General features: G+C 38.7%; 2 protein-coding genes across 2 annotated transcripts in view; both read left to right on the top strand.

The window, feature by feature from the left end:
• Positions 1-19,188, top strand: part of LOC114669508 (presenilins-associated rhomboid-like protein, mitochondrial) — a 1,019,231-nt gene that overhangs the window by 728,721 nt on the left and 271,322 nt on the right. The window lies entirely within an intron of this gene.
• Positions 964-13,860, top strand: LOC114669459 (kyphoscoliosis peptidase-like). Its single transcript, XM_051922901.1, has 5 exons — positions 964-1,286; positions 4,534-4,645; positions 7,518-7,611; positions 9,874-9,975; positions 13,680-13,860. Exons 1-5 carry the CDS (start codon positions 1,218-1,220, stop codon positions 13,807-13,809), a joined length of 507 nt encoding a protein of 168 aa, XP_051778861.1. The 5' UTR covers positions 964-1,217; the 3' UTR covers positions 13,810-13,860.

The following is a 19,188-nucleotide window of genomic DNA, read 5'->3' as shown; positions in this document are numbered from 1 at the left end:
TTGTGTGGTGTTCTACAGTGTCTCCTAGGGCTTTGAATCATGGCAGTGTATCATTTAATCTGTTTAAGTTTCCTTCAGCTGAGATTATTCTTACATCATTAGTTACACTAATGCAACTGGCCTATACTTCTAACTATTGTCAGTTGATGTTGCCTAAACTCCCTTAGCTCTTTTTCTGACTGCACCAATGCTACTGAAGTCTGGGCATCACAAAACATTTTGCAATTCCATGCTCAAACAACTGAGGTTGTTAGAGTTAGCAAAGAGGCTCCAAATCTAAATATATACAGTTCCTCTAAAAGCAACAACTTGAAAAATAGAATATAAGAGAGGTCTTTGACACCAATCTTAGTTTTAAGCATCATATTAACCTTTTCTGTAAAACTGCTTATATCTATTTATGCAACATTTATATAATGCACCATTTTATTTATCTAGCAAGAAACTGTGCGTCTAGTAAATTGGACTGTTTCAACCAAGCAACTTATTGGTCAATTAACATGATTTAAAATGCCATCCCTATTCACAGAATATGTCCACAGCTGGAAGACTGTAGCTGCTCCAGACTCAATGCAAACTTAACTGGGGACATCAATAATAGAGAAGGATCCATGCCTTACTCTTACAAAGCATTTTAGTTAAAAAGAATTATAAAGACGGCTTCATTGCGCATTAAAGATATGCAAGCAGGGCAAATGGTTGTGTTTGTGTTTGAAGGCAGGCGGCCACGTCCTAGGTTGATTTTATCTGATTACCAAACTGATGTCGATTAATGTACTGGCATGACACCCAAATGGCTCTAGAGAACAAGAAAAATTAAATCTTTAAACCGAAAGTGTAATTTGTTGTGAATTATTAGGCACCCTACAAACCACTTCAGTGAAACAAAATACTGCGATGAATAATAAAAGAAGTGAAAGAGAAACTATGTTTGGATTATTTTTTAAAGGATCTGAGCAAAGTCTGAAGAGGTGAGAAATTAATAGCAGTGAGAAGAACAGAAGGTGCTTCATCACACACACTGGGGTTAGGAATCAAAATTAGGAACCTCCACAATTCAAGCCAAAATATTCAAGGGGAAAATGGATTCACAAATTTAACATGGGAATTATTGACTGCACTGGATTCTGAAGAATTCAAACAATACGCTTTAGTTATTCTTTATTTCACACAGTCAGCATCTATCAACAGTTTCTCAATTTTCTTATTCAGAGAGTATGTCTGGCAAGAAATCTCTACAGTATGACGTACTGGAATTTCTATCTCTTGACCGACGAGCTTCAAAAGTAAGAGTTTTTTTGGTTTGTTTATCCGTCTTCTAAGTCTTTCAAGTAATGTTGGGATGTTTCTTATTAAATTATGGAGTTTAATCAAAGGCATGGCAGCACAGAGCTTAATACATTCTGTACCTGAACAATGTCTAGCCAGAATTTCCATCGCTACATGTGGTTCTTCTTCCTTTCATGTCCATTAGGATGTGCATGTTTAATTGGTGTCTTAATGAATATATGTGTGTGAGTGTGCCCTGTCATGTTCTGGGGCCCTGTAACGGGTCGTTTCCTTCCTTGCACCTGCTGCCAGGGTACGTATATATACAGTGTATAACAGAAAAAAATTAAATATTATTTCCACACTGAAAATGACAAAAGATAAGAAACACAATGATTTGGTTGTTTTAGGCTTCATCAGGTGTGTAATTGAAGAGGTAAGACCAGGTCGTCTATAAAGAAGAGGAATGAGGACAGATGAAGAAAGAGTAGGCGTGAAAACTGCCATTAGAGTAAATAATGGGAGAAATTAAAATGTTACTTGGTCATCAAGAGAAATGGAGAAATAATGTGATCATATGTAGGTGCCAAGGTGTATGGACAGGCATCCCAGCCAGGTTGTTTGTTGGCACCTGCCCTGGCCAAGAGGCCATAGTGGATGGACAGGGAGGGATTGTCTATCCAGAACAATTCCTTCCCCAGTACAATATATGGCAATGCTCCTCTGGCATGGACCCAGTATGGACATGCAGGATTCATAGTCCTGAAGGACAACACTGTCTGGGTCCTTGGGTGGCACCAGAGGGCGCTGCAAGGAGAAGAACTCCATTTTGTTTGGCTTCTGTGTGATCCAGATGTGCTTCCTCCATTAAGTTCTATAGCACTGGAAATATTCCTGGGTCCAACATGAAAGAAGCTGCTTGACCTCAACCAGGTGAACCAGAGTTGGGAGGCAGAAGACAATACTCACCTGGAGGAGTGGAAGGAGGGAAAGGAACAGTATTACCTGTGGTTATAACAGTGTATCTTGTTCATTTGAAAAAGTACTGTCTCTAATAAACAAACCCTTTATTTGATCCCGGTACTGTGTTGGGTGCATTGGTGTCTGGATTTTGGGCGCCCCCTGCTGGCTATATACACTATATAAGTCATATACAATCTATAAAAGATTTTTTTCTGATATCTTTTTGAGATTCCGTGACTGGGTAGGCCACCTTTGATTTAGAAAACAAGAAGATAACATAACTAGGAAACATTTTTATTCTGAATCCTAGGGAAATTACAGGGAGAAACACAAGTACACAAACGAAATCACCTTTCCACCTCTCTCACACTTAGGTATTCAGATACTGTTCCTTCTTCCTTTTGTTCTATAGATAGATAGATAGATAGATAGATAGATAGATAGATAGATAGATAGATAGATAGATAGATAGATAGATAGATAGATAGATAGATAGATAGATAGATAGATAGATAGATAGATAGATAGATAGATAGATAGATAGATAGATAGATAGATAGATACTTTATTAATCCCAAGGGAAAATTCACATACTCCAGCAGTAGCATACTGATAAAAAACAATATTAAATTAAAGAGTGATAAAAATGCAGGTATAACGGACAATAACTTTGAATAATGTTAACGTTTACCCCCCCGGGTGGAGCTGAAGAGTCGGATAGTGTTGGGGAGGAATGATCTCCTCAGTCTGTCAGTGGAGCAGGACAGTGACAGCAGTCTGTTGCTGAAGTTGCTCCTCTGTCTGGAGATGATACTGTTTAGTGGATGCAGTGGATTCTCCATGATTGACAGGAGCCTGCTCAGCACCCGTCGCTCTGCCATGGATGTCAAACTGTCCAGCTCCGTGCCTACAATAGAGCCTGCCTTCCTCACCAGTTTGTCCAGGTGTGAGGCGTCCTTCTTCTTTATGCTGCCTCCCCAGCACGCCACTGCGTAGAAGAGGGCGCTTGCCACAACCGTCTGATAGAACATCTGCAGCATCTTATTGCAGATGTTGAAGGACGCCAGCCTTCTAAGGAAGTATAGTCGGCTCTGTCCTCTCTTGCACAGAGCATCAGTATTGGCAGTCCAGTCCAATTTATCATCCAGCTGCACCAGGTATTTATAGGTCTGCACCCTCTGCACACAGTAACCTCTGATAATCACGGGGTCCATGAGGGGCCTGGGCCTCCTAAAATCCACCACCAGCTCCTTGGTTTTGCTGGTGTTCAGTTGTAGGTGGTTTGAGTCACACCATTTAACAAAGTACTTGATTAGGTTCCTATACTCCTCCTCCTGCCCATTCCTGATGCAGCCCACGATAGCAGTGTCATCAGCAAACTTTTGCACGTGGCAGGACTCCGAGTTGTATTGGAAGTCCGATGTATATAGGCTGAACAGGACCGGAGAAAGCACAGTCCCCTGCGGCGCTCCTGTGTTGCTGACCACAATGTCAGACCTGCAGTTCCCGAGACGCGCATACTGAGGTCTGTCTGTAAGATAGTCCACTATCCATGCCACCAGGTATGAATCTACTCCCATCTCTGTCAGCTTGTCCCTAAGGAGCCGTGGTTGGATGGTGTTGAAGGCGCTAGAGAAGTCCAGAAGCATAATTCTTACTGCACCACTGCCTCTGTCCAAGTGGGAGAGGGATCGGTGTAGCATGTAGATGATGGCATCATCCACTCCCACCTTCTCCTGGTATGCGAACTGCAGAGGGTCGAGGGTGTGGCGGAACTGTGGCCTCTGGTGGTGAAGCAGCAGCCGCTCCGTGGTCTTCATCACATGTGACGTCAAAGCGACAGGCCGGAAGTCATTCAGCTCACTAGGATGTGATACCTTTGGGACTGGAGTGATGCAAGATGTTTTCCAAAGCCTCGGGACTCTCCCCTGTTCCAGGCTCAGGTTGAAGATGCGCTGTAGTTTATGTTTGGAGTGTCCCAAGAATCACTTCCAGAATCAGGGGCTTTCAAAATATCATTCTTTGAATGTTTTTTTTAAAAAAAGTTTAAACTGAAAGCAAAACCTTCCTTCCATCCATCTATTCTTTTAACCCACTTACCAGGGGCATAGACGGGGGGCAGCTGCAATCAATACCAGCAATCATCAGGTGCAAGGGGGAAGCAACATTTGGACAGGGCTCCATTCCATTGGTCTGTTTAATCTTCAAATTAAAGCTATCCTGTGTTATTTATTTTAGATCACCTTAAGTGTGGTCAAATAGTCTCTTGCTCACCACTTTTCTGCTTGTTTCCTTTACCAGGTAAATTGTACGTCTATAAGAGGAGTGGTTTTAAAGTTGCTCAAATTTTCTAGGACAGAATTGCAGAAGATCCGAGCAATTTGGACATGGATAGTCAACAATATCGCCTATGGTGAGCTCTGAAAGAACTGGTAGTAGCAAATTCTTTCTCGCATATCCAAACAATGTGCAACATGCCTCCATTGTTTTTGGGATAATAGCATCCATCCATCCATCCATTTTCCAACCCGCTGAATCCTTGCACTTAAAAAGGAACCATAATATATTTTCTTTTTTCATTTTAATGCTTACATGCTAAAAGCTAGAAAAAGATTTTGCTCTTCATTTCATCATCATTTCCTTTTGATGTACGGTGGTCTCACACAGTCAGACAGGCAAGTATGTTATTTGCCTGCTGAAGCCATATGTTTATTTGGCATTATTCACCTCGCCATCATTCTTTAAAAGATCATTTTGCATGCTGTGTCCACAAGTCCCATTTGATTATCCAAAAGAATCCTAATATTGCTACTCTAATCTAGCAACCAGCAAGAAAAAAATGTTCCAGCATTATTTTGTCAATGACATTCTTAAAGTGGCAACTTTAAGATTATGTCTAAGCAACTGATACGTCATGGAACATTAAAAGCTGATAACACCTCTGGCTACAACATAAAACAAATTGTTCTAAAAAGAAAAGTTTTTTTTTATATCCATCCATCCATTTTCCAACCCGCTGAATCCGAACACTGGGTCACGGGGGTCTGCTGGAGCCAATCCCAGCCAACACAGGGCACAAGGCAGGAACCAATCCCGGGCAGGGTGCCAACCCACCTCAGTTTTTTTTATATATATATTTTTATTTTTATAATTTTTTTATAAGAAAATAGAAAGATAAAATCATGTACACTGCCTGAAAACAGATGTGATTATTAAATATCTATTAGTACTGTGTTTTGATTTACTCCTAAGTGTTTTTAACTGAAGGATGAAGTATATATTTTGCACATCAGCATCTAACGGAAACCAGTGTTACTTTTATTGCATTGAGTCAGGGTGCCATGGCAGTACATTGATTAGCAATGTCTCTTCATCAATCCAACATCTTGTGGCTGAATCCCAGCATCATCTGTGTTTAGATCCTTTCCCAGTGTTTACATGAGGTGTGTTCCTGTTTTCCTCCCACATCCACAAAAATACGAAGGTTAAACTAGTAGATTAGTCTAAGATAGCCATGTATGGGTGTTTGAATATAGATGTCAGTAGGCCCTATAAAGAACTGGCATCCTTTTATAGTGCTCTTACTTGGTCAGTGTTGTCAGAAAAGACTCTTGCTTGCCTTCGAAACTTGAATTTAATTGAGCGAATTTGAGAATGACATAGTTTGGTCATTCACTGCTCCTCTTAGAGAAGAAGTTTACACAATGAGCTCTGATCTCTCAATTTTCAAGTATTAAAACTATCTAATTTACTCTGACGTAGTGTAAGTGTGTTGAATCATTTATTATTTATACTATATAATGCCTGATAAAAAGACACATTTTCAATTTAACTTTAAATAAGAGATGAAGTAGACGAAACCTGATGTGAGTTCTGCTAAATGTCATTATTTGGTGTGCAGTTTTGTCTAAAAATAGCAAATGATAGCCAGCAATCTCAATTGTCAGACAGGGCCTGGTGCTCTGTCTCTAACCTGCCATTCAGGAGCTGTTTGTGCCTCCTTCACCCATCTGGTACTGGTAGCTGGCACACTTAATCATGCCTATGTGCACTATGGATGGGTAAATAAAACAGAAATCACTGTCTTTAAAAACACTGAAGCCTCAGCCTGTAGTAGTAGTAGTAGCATTAGTGTGACTTATACAAAGCACCATGAAATTCCTCTTTGCAGGTCCAAACAACCTGCAGGTTGATCTTCGAGTTCCACATCAATATAAGAGAAGGAGGCGCGTGCCCCGTGTATGCATAATAATTAGCCACATGGCACAACGAGAGTGAAAACAAACCTTGAAGGAGCCTGACAAAACAGAGGAGACTATGAAATAATAATAATTATAAAAGATTTATTATTATTACTATTTACAAGATGTTTCTTTCCTTTTGATAGAATAAAAAGTGCAAAGGATCAGCACAGACAGTTTAGAGAGCCTTCAGCATGACTTCAAAAAATAGAACAAGCCAGCGGTTTCAATCATGACATGCTACTATAAATTATCTGCCTTCAAAATATTTTTTCTGAGTTTTGACTACAATTTTGTCATTTCCGCTTTTTTTTTGGATAAGATATATGATTATGCATCTCTGACTGACTTTCTTTGTTGATATCATGGAGGCAAGGTGGTTCAGTGGTTGGCACTGCTGCCACCCAGCTCAGGTCACCTTTTTGTCAACAATAATTGGTCCAGTATAGTTGGCAGATGTTTCCCAAAACCCTCAGGGACACTTTAAAGACGACTGCACCATTATAACCCATTCAAATCTAGTTCAGCTACTTCTTCCCCATTGACTTTAAGGTAGTTTGCCAAGTTTGGTGAATATCACAAACATTTCCGCAAAGTGAACATGGTGAAGTGAAATCGGCAATGTTTGTTCATCACTATTCCCATATCATGCTGTTCTATTTAAATTTCCTAACTAGATACTAATTTCCAATCCACACATCTAGTACCATTAGCTCACCATCTTCCTAGCAATCCAAAAGAGCATATGTAAAGGCTGCATTATACATGCTGAAAAGACAAGTGGCTTTGTGCGACACATGGTTACATGAGGTGAAAGCATTTGACACAACAACAATATACGCAGTAGCAACTGTGTAGAATAAATGCTGGTGTCCTTCCTTACAGAAAAAAAATGTAATTCTTAAGTCAGTTACAACTTAGTGAAACCAGTGTTTCAAAAGTCAAAAAATGTTTTAGAGACCCAAACTGCACTGAGAGCATCTTCATTATTAGTGACAGTTTTGTCTTACAGCAATAGTAACCAAAACTGGAAATGCTTTTCAGACACTGAACAGAGTCCCAAGGATCCTGAAGAAGTGTTTCGAAGAAGAAAAGCAAAGTGTGTTGGCCAGGCTAACCTTTTCAAGGAAATGTGCAGGTAATGAACAGCAGAAACAAAACCTGTTGCTTCTAGGTAAGAAGAAATCTTGTAAATCTTAAGAGAGCTGCAGTACTACTTGTCTAAATTCTCTCTAATTGCTATAAACCTCAAGACAAAGGTGCAAAGCATCTTTTCAGTTGTGGCTGTTATCCTCTGTGTTTAAAGAAATTAAAATAGCTTTGTATAAACTAAATTTTAAAAGTCTGACATCCCTCTAAAGATACAAGATGTTCAAAGGTGAAAGAGGGAACTGGAAATGTGGAGGCAGATTTAAAGGTAAAATTGAAACTCTTCGCCAGGATTGCATAATTTTAAAATTGGAAATACCTGAGCTAGAACTCTTTGAAATGCTGGTTAAGTTAAATTAATTTTATTCTAATTTACATTGTTGTTTTGTGCATCTTTGTATTTTATTTTATTTTTTCCTTTTTAAAGCATCTAAGGATGATGTTTGCTGTGAAAGGTGCATATGAATTAAATTTAGATACCAATCACCCTGCCATAGCCATAGCTGCTGTGGTGTGCCTGCCAAAAAACTATTTTATTTTAATTAGAGTTTAATATACAATAGCAAAGTGCTGGAAAATTTGGAGCATTCAGACATTACAACACTTATAAATATAAATTTAATTTATCAATTTAATTTATAATATAAATTTCATTTATATTGATTTACATTCTTTTTCACTTTTGAGGAATTAAAAAAAATGATTTGCTGCTAAATGTCTTGCTCTTCTGTTGGTTGTGTTTGATAGCAATAGGTGCACAAAAAAGTACCCTAATCTTAATTTCAGTGTGAACAGGAGTTTTATTAGTAATAAAAGTATTAACCTATTTATTTTGTTATTCTATTATTATTAAAGAATGGTATTAAATAATGTAATAACCATTTTAAAGGTTGTGCTGAAAACTTTCTCTAAAAGCAAAAATGCAAAGTTCATGAAACTAGACCTCAGCCCATCTACTGTGATAATCACCATATCAACTTATGAAGATTTCCTTCCATGCAATCTGCAATGTTATTGACAACTACTGGGGTACTGTGTGAACAGAAGGGTCTCTTGGTTTAGGTGCACTGCTCACAGAGCTAGTAGGACATCAGTGTTTCACTAATTAATAAATTGTGTGTTTCACAGGAGCTCTTAACGGAAAGATATTCTTCCAAGAGTCCCTCACATGTCAAGCTGATAGAGCCTGTACAAACATTTATTCTATGATTGCAGTATGCTGTTCCAATTAATACAAGTATGTTTTCTCTCCACAAAGCTCACACATACAGTGACAGAACTGGTGGGAAGTCCTGCTAGTTTCACCTGACTATGTTTGTTGTTGCTTAAACCAAGCATGAACTACTACTGGATAGTAAAATTTTAAATATTCTGTTGTTTTTAATGTTCTCTATAAATAAAATTGACTTGACCAACTGAATCACTTAAGGATTAAAAGGTAAGTCTTCTAGGTTTGTCTCCAAGTCCATTCACTGCATATATGGTGTTAATAGATTTTCTGTGGGTGTTCCAGTATTTGTGCCACATCACAAAGAGGTAATTCTAATTTGGCCTTGTATGTGTGTGCATATGAGTGTACACATGAAGCTGCCCCTCCCATTTTTTTCCAGTTGTTGGGATAGACAACAGTCCCCTTTTTGGTCCTCTGTTGGATTATGCAGGTTTAAAGGTGAATGTACACCAGAAAAATGCAGTGCAGAAAATGTTGTCTGCTTGTTGCATCTCATTCCTCTACTGCGTCTGTATGCTATTTTTGAGGTATCCATATTCTTTTAGAACAGTATATACGACAGGATTAAAATAGCAGATGAGTCATTTTTAAATCTATTGCAATTTAAAAAATGTTTCTTCCACATTCACCTGAAAAGTGACTGACTGGCATAATTTTCACTATAAAAGACCAATTGCCATCAATTATGAGCATCAGTGCTTTACTGTATAATCTGAAGAGCTTCTGGGTATGACAAGAGGCTGCTGCAAACTGAAAATAGTCAACTGAAATTAGATGGCAGAAACATTTTGGAATATGCCTGGCTTTATGATGTGTGTTGCACTTTTCTGCATGCTTAATGGCATTTGCACCCCTTCAGTGGTCACACAGCAATGGGGAAAGGGGCAAATTGCAAAGAAGGCAGAAGCTGTGGCTGATAAAGTAAGATATACTGAATTTGAAATTGTCAGTTAGAGAAGCCTCCATTATTGTTATTTTGTTAAAATAAAAGGAAGCATCATTCATATATTTTGTTTTTAGGTTTGCAGGGATTGAGTGTGTCGTCATTTCTGGACAAAGACACAGATGGAATGCAGTTTGTATTGAAGGCAGATGGCACCTTTTAGATGTTACATGGATTAAGTAAGTATGTTATCTTTATCTGCTACTGAATCCATTCTTTGGGAATTGTTAGGTTCAGTGAAAAACTGAGAGACACATTCACTAGTAATGTTCAATCAACAACCTAGGCATGCAAATAATGGAAGGCTCTGCATTTTTAGGATTGAATATAGAAGACGGAAAATAAAAAATAAAAAAATATAGGAAAGAGACTAAGGAGAGCAAAAAATTACTAAAGAAAATGAAGGTGATAGCGAGACACTGTCTCTCTGGGGCCTATAGATTATCTGATGCTGGTACTGGGATCTCCTTTAAAGGATTGCTGAGTGGAGCCTGAGTCAAAGATTTTCATCAGGGTTGGCAATGTTTAGTTTTTGGGAAAAATATACATCTGAGATATACTGTATATGTTGTTTTATTTTAGGGAACATAGGAAGTTTTATTAACTAATAGGTCAGAACGCCTGACACAAGTTTTTAGAAGAGTATTTTTTCTGAATTAGGTGCTTTTTAAAGTCGGGTATCTAAGAATCAGTTTACCCATTACTCCTATGTTTAAGGAATATTCTAGAAAGAATTAAAAAAATGAGTTAGCTAACTGGATTAGGAGATATTTTAGAGTCTCTGTAAATGAACCCAGCCAGAAATCTAATTTGGAGGCAATAAGGTTAGATAGACATAATAATACTGTTATAATATACACATTGTATTGATGTATGTATGGAGTTACTCTTTGGTTTGAATTTATTTTTCGAAATTTCACAAAATTTGGTAAGTAATTCAATACATTTTGGAATTATTTGTAACTTGTTCCGTTATTTGTTTACGCAACATGATCTACAAATAACGTGAGTGCAGGAGTCACACTTATGACATTACTTGACTTCTGGTATGAATACGGCCATAGCAACATTCAAAATCATACCTCTATAGGATAAAATAAACAAAATCCTTAGTGACACTTATTTTTCATTCAAGTATGTCTAGGGTTAGGTTTTTTTTTTCCAGTTTTGAATCTCTTTTTGCCTTTGACTTTGATTTATCCCTGTGTTTTGTTCACTTGTGCCGCTCTTTTTGATCTTCAGTTTTGACTTTTGCCTGTCACTGACTAGAACTTTACATCTCCTGATCTGTCGGTTACTCAGAATAATTATCATGGACTGACTCTTAACAAATACAGTTTTTCACAGATGGTGTACATGTATATACATTGTTAGGTCTGGAGTTAGAAAATAAACTTCATGAAAAAGACTTGGGAATCTTAGTGGACTCATCACTGCTCTCAACCAGATGTACAGAAATAATTAAACTGACTGGGTTGTAAGGGCATGCCACATTGAGGACAAGTCAAGAGAGGTTAGATTAAGTCGCGAAGCACATTTATAAGGCCTATCTTGGAAAGCTGTGTGCGTTTTTATCTCCATATTTCAAGCACTGCAGAAAATCTGGAGAAAAGCTGTAAAATGCAGTTAAATAAAGCAGAATATTAGTTATAAGAACAGATTTAAGAAAGAAAGAAAGAGAGAGAGAAAGAAAGAAGCTGAATAAAACCAAATTTATTAGCTATAAGAATAGATTTAAAAAGTTGAGAATCACTATTTTGCTTTAACAGAGATTAAAAGATAATGACACATTAGGATACCTTCAAGTCTTCACATTATTTCAGATGTGCTAAGCGCATGAGTATTGAAGTGCTTTGTAAGCACGAACTGTCTGCTATTCATTCAATTCAAGGGATTTAACTAAGGAAAGCAAAATGAAAATGATCTCTCCATTTAAGCCTTTAAGTGACTCCCTAATGGCAGGCAGTTTGCCTGCTTTCACCACTGAAGCTCTCGTCACTCACTCAGTTTAGGTTTCCATATGGCGCAGCTCTGCTTTATTATAAAATAAAAAAAAAATCAAATGTCACTCTTTAATTTCACATAATGTAATGCTTTTCAAAAATATCAAGTCAAAATTTAGAAGGAACTAATCTGAAGCTCAGAATTAGGAAACAGGGTGGTACAGCAGTAAGTCATGTTGCCTCAATGATAAAGCATCCTGGGTTTGAATCCAGCTTCTGTAGCCGAGGATCGGACCGCCAAGGTCCCCGCCTTCGGCCACTACCCAACTCACACTGCACCCGACCTCCTTGGCCCCTCCCATAGGTGGTGAGCCCATGGGAAGGGGGACCCACGTTGCCTCTTCGGGCTGTGCCTGGCCGAGCCCCATGGGTGTAAGCCTGACCACCAGGCACTCGCCATCGAGCCCCACCTCCGGGCCTGGCTCCAGAGGGGGGCCCCGGTGACCCACGTCCGGGCGAGGGAAAACGCTGTCCAAATTTTGTATTCATCATGGAGGTTTTGTTGAACCGCACTTTGTCTCATCCCTCACCTAGGACCAGTTTGCCTTGGGTGGCCCTACCAGGGGCATAAAACTCCCGGACAACAGAGCTCCTAGGATCATTGGGACACGCAAACCCCTCCACCACGATAAGGTGGCGGTTCGAGGAGGGGAAAAGATAAACAAAGATTAAAGATAGGGTGAGAAGCTCAATCATCCGGGAGGGGCTCAGAGTAGAGCCGCTGCTCCTCCGCATCGAGAGGAGTCAGATGAGGTGGCTCGGGCATCTGATCAGGATGCCTCCTGGACGCCTCCCTGGTGAGGTGTTCCGGGCACGTCCAACCGGGAGGAGGCCCCGGGGAAGACCCAGGACATGCTGGAGGGGCTATGTCTCCCGGCTGGCCTGGGAACGCCTTGGGATTCCCCCGGAAGAGCTAGAAGAAGTGGCCGGGGAGAGGGAAGTCTGGGCATCTCTGCTCAAGCTGCTGCCCCCGTGACCCGACCTTGGATAAGCAGAAGAGGATGGATGGATGGATGGATGGGTTTGAATCCCCTGCCTGGCTGTTGTCCATATGGAGTTTGTACTTTCTTCTTGAGCTTTTCTTTGGGTTATTCTGGTTTTCTCCCGCATCTCCATAGACATGAAATGTGTCTTCCAAACTGGCCCTTTGAGGGTGCGTGTGTGTGTGATCCCTATGATGGACTGGCTGTTGTGTGCCTTGCTCCCGGTGCTGCCATTATAAGCTTTGCCCCCATGACTCTGACTTGGGGTTAGCAGGTTTGAAAATGCTGTATTACTGTGTATCATTAAACAAATAACTTCCAGATTTGTATTTTTGTCTAAAACGTTTAAGATTTTTGTGATCATTATTAATATATATCTCTTGTTGTGTATTTTGCTTAAAGTAACAGTATCCATTTTATTTACTTCTTAATCCAAATTCTTTCTCTCTCAATCCTCTATATAGACATTGTTAACTTGTTAAGTTGGTTTATCATAAAACCAGCTGTAAAGTCCTATTCACCACTCTTTCTAACATATCAGTATATTGCATTGATTTGAAGTTATGCATGTGACCCTGCACTCTGACCCCCAAAGGTCACGTGAAAAGACAGTCTCCCCTTGGGAATTAACACAACGTACCCAATGAAATGAAAGAATTTTCATCCATTTATGCCCAATCTAGTAATATATGGCTTCCAGTGGTTCCCATGTCTTCACAGAGGAGTGACTGATTTTGTAGTTATTAAGATAATACTCTGTCATTCCTAATTTTGAAGTAAAAGTAACAATTTCATGACTTTCATGTTCTCATGTGCCTCCCTACATCTGGTCTCATTTCTTGCATTTTGAAAACTTGAGCCTTCTTGCCTCTCATAATGTTCTCTTTTCTTTTGCAGAGAGGAATATTTCTTGACACATCCTGAAATTTTTCAAAAGGATCACACGCCACATGAAGAGAAGTGGAAACTACTGGATGGAAACTTAAAATCTAATCCAATAAGCAATGAAATTTGCCTGATTTTGTGATGTTTACATTTTGTTATTTTACCTTTTTACTCTTCAAGAAATCAGAAAGAATAAAGCAATATAATTTATATCAAAGGAAAAAAAAATCATTAAATATTCTTTTGTATAGATGCATTAGTAATTAAAATAAAACCATTCAGGATCAAGTATGAAAATGACTACTCTGACCAAAGGTGCAGTTAAAATGTATAGGAAACAAATGTTAAGTTATATAATTTTATGGGATCGATATTGTCATATGTACAGAGTAAAGTGAAATTTTTACTTGTATGTGCTAGTCATCACATGACACATCACCACACTTAGACACCATATCTAACCCTGGATCAGGACAATGACTAAAGCTACTGCCTCACAATGCTAGCCTACTGACTTTGTGGAGTCTACATCTATGCGTCATGTCTGCCCAAGTATTTTCCAGGCTCTATCTCCTGCATCCAAAAAGCCACGAGTGTTAGCTAAATTGATAATCCTGTACTGCCCAAAGTTATCTATAATAATAAAAGGCAAAGTCCTCACTGACTGACTGACTCACTCACTCACTGACTGACTCATCACTAATTCTCCAACTTCCCGTGTAGGTGGAAGGCTGAAATTTGGCAGGCTCATTCCTTACAGCTTACTTACAAAAGTTAGGCAGGTTTCATTTCGAAATTCAAAGCGTAATGGTCATAACTGGAACATATTTTTTGTCCATACACTGTAATGGAGGAGGCGGAGTCACGTATCGCGTCATCACGCCTCCTACGTAATCACGTGAACTAAAAACAAGGAAGAGATTTACAGCACGAGTCATACGCGGGAACGAAGGTAAATGACGTTAATTTTTGACTGTCTTTTAATACTGTGTAAGCATACATATTAACACATGTGCAATTAAACGTGTGCATTTACGGGGTGATTTCTCAGGCTTAAAAGCTCACCTTTTATCAAACGTGGGAACAAAGGTAACTGACGTTGTTCACTGTCTTTTAATACTGTGTAACCATACATATTCACACATGTGCAATTAAACGTGTGCATTTACGGGGTGATTTCTCAGGCTTAAAAGCTCGCCTTTTACTAAAAAGGTAAATGCAAAACTATTTTCAATCAGTTTATTGAAACGCTCCCGTTAAGGATTGCAATAACATATTCACGAGATAAAAGAACGAAGTAGGGGGAAATGGAGGAACAGCCGCAAACAGCGAAGAGCAAAAAATTAATTAAACAATTGAGAACGTAGCGAGTTAAGCATACAAGCATGTTCATAAGGGAAACAAAGCACGGTGTAAAACGTAAGTTTTAATTAAGTTTATAGAAACGCTCCCGCTGCGGATTGCAATAACATATTCGCGAGATAAAAGTTTAATGAGAAGACACGAGGTATAAACGAACCACACGCCGTGGCGCAACGTTAGGGGCAACAGTTTCAACCATTCTATGATCTGCTTCTCGCAAATGAAAGACGGCACATGGCGGATGTTAGCCGACTTGCTGACCGCAACGTTAGGGGCTTCAACTTTGGCGCTGACGCCATATCTCAGTGCCAACACTTTGCAGACTGTACTTAAAAGACACGCCCTCCTCACTGGACAGTTAAAAACACCAATCAAACTAACGATCACATCAAGTATTACCCAATCAAAAGTAGGAAAGGAGGCATCTTCATAAAATGCGTGTGGGATGATTTGCATGAGACGCTGCTTTAAAAAAAAAATGATAAAAAAAATACGGGATAAATCCCGTCCAGTATTGATTCAAAACGGGTCGCGCAATTTCATTCTCAAACGCGGCACGATTCCGTATTTTAAAGGACGGGTGGCAACCCTACAGTGCCAGGTAACCACCCATACAATCAGATTGTGATTCAGACTAGGAATGCAATGAATGTAATTACCCCGATCTACATACAAGGCGAAAGTCTTGCAACATTCAAAGATGATGGTTTGGGATAAGTACACCATACAACATAAAAGAGCTTATGAAGCCTTGAACCGAAAAAAGCAAGATCTCAGAGATCGTAAAAAAAAAAATAGGAGGTAATGTCGTTTTACTCGCTGTACATTTTAGTCAAACATTACCAGTTATTCCACGAGGGAGACCAGCAGATGAACTCAACGCGTGTTTAAAATCCATGCTTCTCCCACGCTCGGTTATATGTCGCGTGTTCTCCGGTAGGTGCACCAAAAAATGTATACATTTAAGCATGTAATGGGCAAACAAAAAATGAGGTATACCCGAAGGCACTGCAGTAGTACTTAATGTAACTTTACTTCTTAAATGTTAATGTTTTACTGTTTAATAATTTATACGCTTCTTATATGTTGTTCAAATTCTTTTATCAAAATACCAGTGACAGCGCAATGCACGATAACATGGAGTGAATACACCATACGCATCCGCCCACGGCTGCCCTGCTGTGCGCAGATACCAGTTGATTCTACAATAAAATAAAATAAACATAAAAAGAGTAAAACAATCATCACCCATAAAGCGTGTGTGTGTGTATATATGTGTATATATATATGTTGATATGTGGATGTGTATATGTATATATCACCCATAAAGCGGATAGTAGACGTGACGTACTATATGTGTACCACATTTCAAGTGTATAGGTGAAACGGTTTGCGAGCTACAGGTCATTTAAAATCCTGGACAGACACACAAATTGCCACGGTAGCAAATTACACAAGAAGATTTTACTGTTTAATAATTTATATTTATATGAAATGTGCTTCTTATATATTACTTCATATTCTCATATGATAATGATGTTAATGTTTATATTGATTTCTGTGTTATTAAAACTGCATGTATGTGTGTATATGTATATATATATATATATATATATATATATATATATATATATACTAGCAAAATACCCGCGCTTCGCAGCGGAGAAGTAGTGTGTTAAAGAGGTTATGAAAAAAAAAGGAAACATTTTAAAAATAACGTAACATGATTGTCAATGAAAGCCCGTTTCAGTCAGTAAGTCTTATGTGTGTGTTTATGTATGTGTGTATATATATGTAGATGTGTATATGTAGATATGTATATATATGTATATGTATATAAATGTTTATGTGTGTGTGTATATTATATATATAATATATATATATATATATATATATATATATAAAAGACAGCAACAGTTATAACAATGACAACACTATTACATTGACAATCATGTTACGTTATTTTTAAAATGTTTCCTTTTTTTTTCATAACCTCTTTAACACACTACTTCTCCGCTGCGAAGCGCGGGTATTTTGCTAGTTGAATAATATAAATATTGAAAAAGTATAGATCAAGGTTTGTGTATTCATGATTGTGCCATGGGGCTTCCATTAAAGGCTGGTTCATACCTTGTTCCAGATACTTCAGGATAGACTCAGACTTCAAACTAATCAAAGAAATCAAAAGGTTATAAAATAGATTTATCAGGACGTTTTATTATCAAGGAAAAACAATACTTTGGCAGTGACAGTAAATGCATTGCAATTCAAGTTGCTTATTGCACGTAGTGAGAATTATAGCAAAATCCATCCATCCAGCTATACCCTAACACAGGGTCACAGGGGTCTGCCAATCCCAGCCAACACAGGGCCCTGCCTTGGAAACAAATCCCAGGCAGGGTGCCAGCCCATCACAGGGTACACACACCAAGCACAAATTAGGATCACCAATGCACCTAACCTGCATGTCTTTGGACTGTGGAAGGAGGAGAACATGCAAACTCCACACAGGGAGGACCCAAGAAGTGAACCAGGTCTCCTAACTGCGAGGCAGCAGCACTACCACTGTGGTACCGTGCCGCCCTTATAGCAAAATGACACCTTTTATTGGCTAACTAAAAAGATTACAATATGCAAGCTTTCGAAGCAACTCAGGCCCCTTCTTCAGGCAAGATGGGGCCTGAGTTGCCTCGAAAGCTTGCATATTGTAATCTTTTTAGTTAGCCAATAAAAGGTGTCATTTTGCTATAATTTTCACTACATTCATAATAGCTAACACAGTACAACACCCTAGTACTTATTGCATGTAAAAATCCTTTTATCACCATCCTGATATGTCAACCTAAAACTAGAGCTGGAATAACACGCATGTTAGGAGTGAACAATCAAACAACTACTCTGATCAGAATTTTTCTTTTCCAGTCAGAAAAGTGTTTTATGATAGAGAGCTAGCTGTTAGTTGTGAACTGGGGATATCTGAGGTTAAACATGAGTTAAGTTGCTGTCACTCTATAACGTCTTTCCTTTTTAAAGTGTGTACAGTAACAGTTGTGTTTGGAGTCACAAACATGCTGAAATGGCTGTGAGGTCTCCTAAAAGAATCACAAAACCTCCAATTCAGCTTGTCTGATAATGGCTAGCTGCAGGCTTCTGTCATAGCTGGCCCCAAACAACAGGACCTGGCAAAATAATAAGAAATGTCTCAAAACATAGCAAAGGCCCCACAAGAAGGAGGATGATGACTGCAAACATTCTGGTTTGTACACAGAAGGTCAATTAAACAATCTTTATAAATTTATTTGCTAACAAAAAAAAATATACAAGGAAACATTCAAAAGAGCAAAAATAGGCAAAAGAGGCTGTCTCTTTCTGTTTTTAAAATTTATTTAGAATTATTATTAGAATTATTAATGGTTTTAATGTAATTAATTGTAATTAATTAGTAATTTTAAGATTTGGCCTCTGGCTTGTTGCCATACATTTCAGAATGAATTTTTAAACTAAACTGAAGATATGCTGCTATTAACACAGACCTGTGCACAGGCCCACCTCAACTGCCTCTTTGACAAGGTGCAAACTTGAGAAGATCTGATGGCTACCTACATCTGTAAAATCAGAGAATATAACAGCCTCTAAAAAAATGTAAGGTGGGAATTTTTTAAATTCTCATATTCACCTATTAGCCCTGCGATCACCGCCACCTAAAGAGCCCCATTGTTACACCCTGTCGGAAGAGCTGCTCGCCCATAAATGAAAAGGAGCAAAGACAAAACGTTATAAGCTCACCTGAAGATGGAAGAGGCGAATATCCAGAGTGAGGATTAAACTAAGCGAGTTATGGAGAGGTCTGGTACCGTAATATTTGGGTACTGCAGAGACCCAGCTGACACGTCTTACTTCAGATGCTATTTTAATGCTGAACAGGTTTCACCAGACTGAGTGGAAAAAGCAGAAGGAGGACTGGAGATATTTATGAATGTGCAGTGATGGAAAAGGGAGCACAATGTAATTAAGGCTACATGTGTGATCCAGGCATTGATTGAATTTTGTCCATATCACTGACCAGTAAAATAAGTTACATCATCCTGGCTGACTCAGCAACAGAAATCTTTTTGATGAATAATTCTTAATGCTTGTGACTTCAAAAAAGGAATCAAGG

Source organism: Erpetoichthys calabaricus, chromosome 2 (genome assembly GCF_900747795.2).
Source record: "Erpetoichthys calabaricus chromosome 2, fErpCal1.3, whole genome shotgun sequence".
In the NCBI taxonomy this organism is placed as follows: domain Eukaryota; kingdom Metazoa; phylum Chordata; class Cladistia; order Polypteriformes; family Polypteridae; genus Erpetoichthys; species Erpetoichthys calabaricus.
This window is presented reverse-complemented; position numbering and strand designations above follow the sequence as displayed.

Bases quoted from the DNA above. Each gene is read 5' to 3' on its own strand.
- LOC114669459 (XM_051922901.1), top strand. From the start codon at position 1,218: ATGTCTGGCAAGAAATCTCTACAGTATGACGTACTGGAATTTCTATCT. The intron at 1,287-4,533 runs GTAAGAGTTTTT...TTCCTTTACCAG, and splicing joins TTGACCGACGAGCTTCAAAA to GTAAATTGTACGTCTATAAG. The intron at 7,612-9,873 runs GTAATGAACAGC...TTTTGTTTTTAG, and splicing joins CTTTTCAAGGAAATGTGCAG to GTTTGCAGGGATTGAGTGTG.